The sequence below is a fragment of the Citrus clementina genome, unplaced genomic scaffold (assembly GCF_000493195.1).
Source record: "Citrus clementina cultivar Clemenules unplaced genomic scaffold, Citrus_clementina_v1.0 scaffold_6, whole genome shotgun sequence".
Lineage (NCBI taxonomy): Eukaryota > Viridiplantae > Streptophyta > Magnoliopsida > Sapindales > Rutaceae > Citrus > Citrus x clementina.
Window position 1 is genome coordinate 19,071,531 of NW_006262139.1, and position 6,553 is coordinate 19,078,083.

The 6,553-nt window shown below is 35.6% G+C and overlaps 2 protein-coding genes and 1 non-coding gene across 3 annotated transcripts; 2 read left to right on the forward strand and 1 right to left on the reverse strand.

Annotated features, from left to right (window-relative positions):
* Positions 1 to 660: 660 nt before the first annotated feature.
* Positions 661 to 1,987, forward strand: LOC18039239 (thioredoxin-like 3-1, chloroplastic). Its single transcript, XM_006429837.2, has 5 exons — positions 661 to 1,081; positions 1,215 to 1,289; positions 1,465 to 1,531; positions 1,644 to 1,661; positions 1,779 to 1,987. Exons 1-5 carry the CDS (start codon positions 771 to 773, stop codon positions 1,875 to 1,877), a joined length of 570 nt encoding a protein of 189 aa, XP_006429900.1. The 5' UTR covers positions 661 to 770; the 3' UTR covers positions 1,878 to 1,987.
* Positions 1,988 to 2,236: 249 nt separating this feature from the next.
* TRNAS-GCU lies at positions 2,237 to 2,318 on the forward strand. The gene has a single exon. It is a non-coding gene; the product is annotated as a tRNA-Ser (tRNA).
* A 2,391-nt stretch (positions 2,319 to 4,709) lies between these two features.
* Positions 4,710 to 6,553, reverse strand: LOC18039236 (activator of 90 kDa heat shock protein ATPase homolog). Its single transcript, XM_006429840.2, has 3 exons — positions 5,320 to 6,553; positions 5,140 to 5,219; positions 4,710 to 5,021 (listed from the first exon to the last, which is right to left on the reverse strand). The coding sequence occupies exons 1-3, from the start codon at positions 6,226 to 6,228 to the stop codon at positions 4,928 to 4,930; spliced, it is 1,083 nt and encodes a 360-aa protein (XP_006429903.1). The 5' UTR covers positions 6,229 to 6,553; the 3' UTR covers positions 4,710 to 4,927.

Genomic DNA, 6,553 nt, shown 5'->3' on the forward strand with positions numbered 1-6,553 from the left:
TTTTCTATAGGATCCAACTAATTTGAGACTATATATATATATATTTAAGATTTTCTTTGTTGTATGTGCTATGTTAAGAGAAATGAGAAAAATATCTACTTAATATATTACCTCAAATCCTTATAAATTAATTTATTGATATATTTAATATTTGCTAAATTAATAAATGTTTTATGATACCAAAGTTATTAACTTATTGAGATTCTACTATATATTTTTATATATATATATATATATATATTATAATCTGTAGTTATTACATAAAAAATTATATATAATTAAATCATAACGGTTATATATACAATTGTAGAAAATTACAAAAAAAATCCGGCTGATCGCTAAATTCAAACTCAATAATAAGACCCTTTAGTAGGGGGTAATTTTGAAATACAAAAGCACAGAGTAGTCTTAGTTAATTTATTAAATATTAGAAAAATAAGTCATAAAAAATTAGACCGAGTGCTTAATTTGGGGAAAAAAAATCAATTAGTTTTACGAAAAACCTAAGCTGGGCCTGGGCTACACACTGCTTACTAGACACGTTGCCTCAGTCTTAAATTCCCAAATCCAAAGCAAAAATAAATCCCCGAATGACCAAATATATATATATTCAATATTGTGGGCCCCACTTCTATTCATCCTCCCCATAACGGGCTCACATTTCGGATATGCTTCTCGAGGACCCATTAGTCTAAATATCTCTCGCATAACCTCAGATATTTTTCTTCCATCGAGTAAAAGAAAAGATAAGAAAAGAAAAGAAAAAGAGAATGACAGCTTTGGCAGCAAAATCAAGCATACTGTACCAGGAACTACATCGGAGAGAAGGGAAGCAACAGTTCCAGCAGCCATGGAGTAGTGGCAGCAGTAGCTGTTTGTTATTGCAAAAAAATGCTGCCTTCTTTTGGGTTGATACTGCTTCTCGAAGCAAGAGTGTGAGGAGAGACGTGAGAGTTGAAGCTCTGTGGCCAGATTTGTCGAGACCCACTTCTGTTGAATTGGAACCCATCAACGACTCGGATCATCTTGATCAGATTCTCGTTCGTGCTCAAGAACTCTCTCAGCCTATCCTTATTGACTGGTAATATATGTATATATATATATTATTTATCTATTCAGGCCCCAACGATTGTTTAGAAAAAAGAAAAAAATTACAGACAAGTAAGTTTATTATTCTATTTGACGAGGTTGATTTTTGTAATTAATGATGATAGGATGGCTTCGTGGTGCCGAAAATGCATATATTTGAAGCCTAAGCTGGAGAAATTGGCCGCTGAGTTTGATACCAAGTAAATATTACAGTACTTGAAATTAAGAAAACATATTCTTGTTTTTATTTATTTATTTATATACACAAGGAAAAAGAAGAAGCAGTGATTGTTGATATTAGAATATTAATAATGCTCTTATTAATTTTAATGTCTGACCATTTTTTTTTTTTAAATCTTTCTTCTTCCTTTGTAGATTGAAATTTTATTACGTGGATGTAAACAAGGTATCTAAAGATCTAGTTAAGCGTGGCAACATCTCTGTAAGTATACAAATTTAGTACTTAACTACTCTGTTAAATTATGCTGCAATAACCACATAAATTTCTTCCCATTTTAATGATGTTTTCTGGTTTTTTTTTTGGGGGGGTTCAGAAAATGCCAACAATTCAGGTGATTTTTTTTCCATTTTACTTTATTTTTTGTTTGCTAAGAATTTATTTTAAATAAAGTTCGTTGTTTGATGAGGGGATTGCAATTTTGGTGGGGGGGATTGTGTTGTTGTTGCAGATATGGAAAGATGGAGAAATGAAATCAGAAGTTATAGGGGGGCATAAAGCTTGGCTTGTAATTGAAGAAGTCAGAGAAATTATCAAAAAATTTGTATGATAAAAAGAAAAAAAAAAAATCCCTCTCATTCTCTCTTATCTTACACATTATTGTATATGTAAATTTTGATTTCCTGCTCTTTCTTCTATAGAAAAAATATATTTTCATTCGATGATCGTGTTAGGATTTTGTTTGGCAGCTAAAAATTTTTCTCAGTTTTCTCTTGAATGCCCTCGCGGCAGCTGAGGTAATTAATTTGGGGGTAAAATAAAATGAAACAATTTGATTTTCGCGTGAGCTTCATAAATCTAACCAAGCTGATCTAAAGTTCTGAGTTGGCCTCGAGCGCATTGGATTTTGTTTTAACTTCCTTTGCATTTTGGTTAATTATATACAAAGTGAACGCTATAGACAACGGAGTCGCTTTGGCCGAGTGGTTAAGGCGTGTGCCTGCTAAGTACATGGGGTTTCCCCGCGAGAGTTCGAATCTCTCAGGCGACGAAAGCTTTTTTAAAGTCTCTTCGCTCCAAGGCGCGTGGAAGTATGTTATCAGATCTCAAACTTGCATAATTTTTAGTTTAGTTTTGTGAAATAGTAAGCCATTTGTACTTTCAAGAACTTTTGGACACTCTTTTTATTCATAACACGTTAATATTCACTTGTTAATTTTTCTTTTTTTTTATAAAAAAAAAAAAAGATTTTACTCTTCTTAAAAATACCGAAACAAACCTTAATTTGTTCATCTCTTCCTCATAATTCTCAACACAAATGACATTGATCGCTGTTTAGTTCCTCCAAATGAACGGACAATGATAAGAGGTAAAATAACACAAATGCTTGATAATAAATAGTATACCTCAAGCTGCTGTAGAAAAAGAAGCTACAAAATTCGTTAGTCTACCCCACTGATTACTAAGAACTAACAACTAGTAAATGTGATAACTTCGAACCTTGAGGTATTACAGGCATGATTTTTTTATGGTGGCAAAGTTAAGAGGTAAAAGCTAATTCAACATATATTGCTTGGTCATAACATTATTAAATTTGATAATTTTGGGAAGCGAAGAAGCCCGTATACAAAAATAGCTGACATAAACATATCAAAACCAAACTCCTCATTCTAAAATGTATTCAAATGGTATAATAGTTTGAAATTGATTATAATGTGAACTTCAAGAAGCATATGAAAGAAAATAGAAAAAAATTTAAATTAAGATTTATTTTGATATGGTGAAAGGGTTAAGAAAAATATATTTTATTTAATCACACAAGATCGTCCTTAAACATAAAGTTAGACTATAATTATTCTCATAGTATAAAATTTATAATTTGTCCAAAATAATTTTTAGAGTACAAATAATCCTATCTCATGCAAAATCAAATCAGACAATCATATTTAATTTTTTTTTATAAATAAAACCAAACAGAAAATCACTTATAAATCAAATACATATACATATATATAGCCGAAAGTTTCTGATAGAAAAACAGATAAGCTGTCTTATACTGAGAAGTCACCTGATGCAACAAAAATTCTATCATTTTTGCGGAAACCAGTGACCGATTCAAGAAAAGCAGATAATCCCGTTATAGCTAAAGCATTATCAGTCAAAAACTCTATTGCGGTTGTCGAACGCAAGTCACCCATAGCTACATAAGACCAAACACGGTCCTACTCTGTAAGTTCGAACTTCATGCATTTGAAAAACTAGCTAACACATACAAGCAACATTATTTCTTTCAGAATCAATGATTTTAATGCCCTTAAAACCAATAGACAAAAATCCTGGTCGCTAATCCCTAACAATTGCAATCCATAATAACTCATTTCATTCACACCCCTGCTGAAATCGGCAAGGTTCCAAACCAATATCAGTGCTCCAGTCAGGCTAAATATCTAATCAATAGACACTCAATAATGCACAACTGCATATTCTTATGTTCCCAGACCCTGTGCACATGCATTAAAAAAATTCATGCCTTGACTACATGTATTAGACATCAATGTACTACCAATAGTTCTGAACCCTATCCATTAGACTGCGTCATCTCACATACTTTTCATTGACAACTCCTTTTCATTGACAACTCCATATTGAAATGGGCGAATTGTAAAACACACCATAAATTTTAATTAAAAAACACAGGGAGGGAAGCTTAAAAGGATTGCTGAAGCTAAGTCAACTGCAATACATAACTCAGAAACTCTAGAATTAACAACACACTTTACATTACGAGAGACAATACTACTGATGATCCTAACAGGAACGCAAGACAAACACCAAGCCCTGAAGCAAATTATCCTGAAGATCAGAAGCATACTCTTTGATACCATACCCAACAAACGGTAAGACTACAAATCCATCACAACAAGAGCCTTTCTCAAAATCACGACCAAGAACTTGTTTAACTTTCAAGATCTAACAAAATTGCGGGGACACCCTAGGCCAGATTAGTTATGCACACCAAATGTATCCTCCCAACGCAATCACTTGAGAAATTTTCCCATATCACAAAGCAGTCATTGAACTCCAACTGAAACACGCTACAAATGTGCGCATCATAACCATAATTGAACAAGCAGTGTATAGATCCAGAAATCAGTGACACTCATCATTAGTAAGGATACATAAGTTGGTATAACACTAGCTTTCAAAAGGCTAACAAATATCTAAATACCTATTATCTTGAGATTACAGATGATTAGAGTAAACTTAATAAAAAAAACTTAAAAGCCTTATTCACCATTCGGTAACTGACAGCACTAATTTGAGAATGTAAAGTAATAGTCAGAAATCTGGAAAAGGAAAAATGATATTCCAGGCAGTCATCATAAGAACAAGTTAGATTTGAGTAAAAGTGGTATAAGGGGGTTAAAATAAAGACACATCATGCATTTGAATGCATACATCTTTTTCCATGTATTTAGCTATTAGAAAACACGAGATTGAGTCCAACATAATTTGAAATAGCAAACCAAATAAACCAAGACCACAGGACTCATATAACCTTCACAATCGACTTAAAGTAGTTCATAACTGAAATGTTGATTTTAAAAAATTCTACACTTCAGAAACACTTGTTACTTATTTTGGAAATCGAGAAAAAAATCATATTCCAAAACCAAAAACTGCCCGTATCCTCTGGAAGATAAGATCCCGCCACCCTCTCTCGGTGTTCTCCACCACCGTCGCATTACCATATCTGCATCACAATCAACCAAATAGCTCATTAATACAGAACAAAATTAACATGACATAAGTATTCACCATGCAACAAAAATCTACAGCAAAATTACATAAACCCATTAACTAAAACTAACCTATCTTCCTCAGGAACATCATTATGTGTCAATTTGACAACAGTAACCCCAGGTTCAGGCTCATCAAAAACAAGTCTCACCTGCAAAGCATGACACGAAAATTCAATAAACCAATCAACCCAAATCAATATCCAATCAAACCAACGGACCAAAATCAGATTTAAAACTCATCAAACTCACCGTTGACTCAATCCCATCAGGCCAACTACCGAATCTCCATTTCTGCACGATCAATTTCCCTTCTTGCAACTCCAAATTCTTCCCTGTAACTGACCCATCAAATATACTAATCTCCCCATTAACCTCCTTACTTATCCTCGCATTACTCTGCGTAAAGCCCTTCCACCGATTCTCATCCATCAATATCTCATACAAATCCTTCGCCCTGCAACTAAACTTCTCACTCAGCGATATATTCTTAAACCCTTCCTTCTTCTTCACCTCCTTCTTAACCTCCTTCTTCTCCGCCACCACATCGTTTTTCACCGTCTGACTCACATAACTAGTACTACTACTACTACTACTACTAATGTTATCATTCTTCGATTTCGAGCTCACATTCTTAGCTTCAAGCTCATCCTTGCACGGCCCGCCTCTCGCCATAGCCTCGACATAAACCTTAACTTTCTCCTCAATGACCGGCTTGCCCTTAACCCACATTGCATCCTTCAATCTCTTCCCAAGGGGGCCCTCATCCTTGACCGAAACCCTAATCTCGGGGTTCTCATCGGCATTCTCATCGGAAATATAGGGAATCTCAACCAACCCATCAACCTTCAACAAGCTACCACCATCCCCGTCTTTGGCCTCGCCCTCCCACGAGACGGTGACGTTTAACTCGTAGCCAGGAATAATCTTGCCCTTGCGAACGTTGACATAGGCCTCCCCTTCAACTTTCTCGATCTTCTTAGTCTTGACGAAGAGATTCCCCTCGCCGTCCAGGATGGTTAAGTCCGACAAGAGCCCGTTGAGGAGGTTTCTGGACCATTCCAGGCAGTCGGTCTCGGCCCAGTGCCAGTTGTGGACGTTGGCTCCGTCGGGTCTGTCTTCGACGATCCAACGCTTGTCCCCTTCGCCGTATTTGGCCATTGAGTGAATTCGGTGAGCTGACGTTAAGAGAGAATTATGGTTTTGTTTCGATTGCGGGTGTGAGCGTGAGCACGAAGGTGAAGAAGAAGAATGGGGAAGTTTAATAATGAGAGAGAGCGGGTGTCTGGAGGGTTCTCAAAATAGAAGGGTCTGGAATTTTGAGGCCTCCAAATTATAAGGAGACTTGCAAAAGGAAGAGGCGGAGGGTAGTTTGGTTTTTTAACCGAAGAGTCTAGAAGAACTGTGTGCTCTTTTTTTTTAGTATTGTGTTAGGGTTTCCCTTCCCGTTTCCGATTTGGCTTTGAACTTGCCTGCTTGGTCAAGG

Bases quoted from the DNA above. Each gene is read 5' to 3' on its own strand.
- LOC18039236 (XM_006429840.2), bottom strand. From the start codon at position 6,228: ATGGCCAAATACGGCGAAGGGGACAAGCGTTGGATCGTCGAAGACAGA. The intron at 5,220-5,319 runs GTGAGTTTGATG...CATGCTTTGCAG, and splicing joins CTGATGGGATTGAGTCAACG to GTGAGACTTGTTTTTGATGA. The intron at 5,022-5,139 runs GTTAGTTTTAGT...ATTGTGATGCAG, and splicing joins GATGTTCCTGAGGAAGATAG to ATATGGTAATGCGACGGTGG.
- LOC18039239 (XM_006429837.2), top strand. From the start codon at position 771: ATGACAGCTTTGGCAGCAAAATCAAGCATACTGTACCAGGAACTACAT. The intron at 1,082-1,214 runs GTAATATATGTA...TAATGATGATAG, and splicing joins CAGCCTATCCTTATTGACTG to GATGGCTTCGTGGTGCCGAA. The intron at 1,290-1,464 runs GTAAATATTACA...CTTCCTTTGTAG, and splicing joins GCCGCTGAGTTTGATACCAA to ATTGAAATTTTATTACGTGG.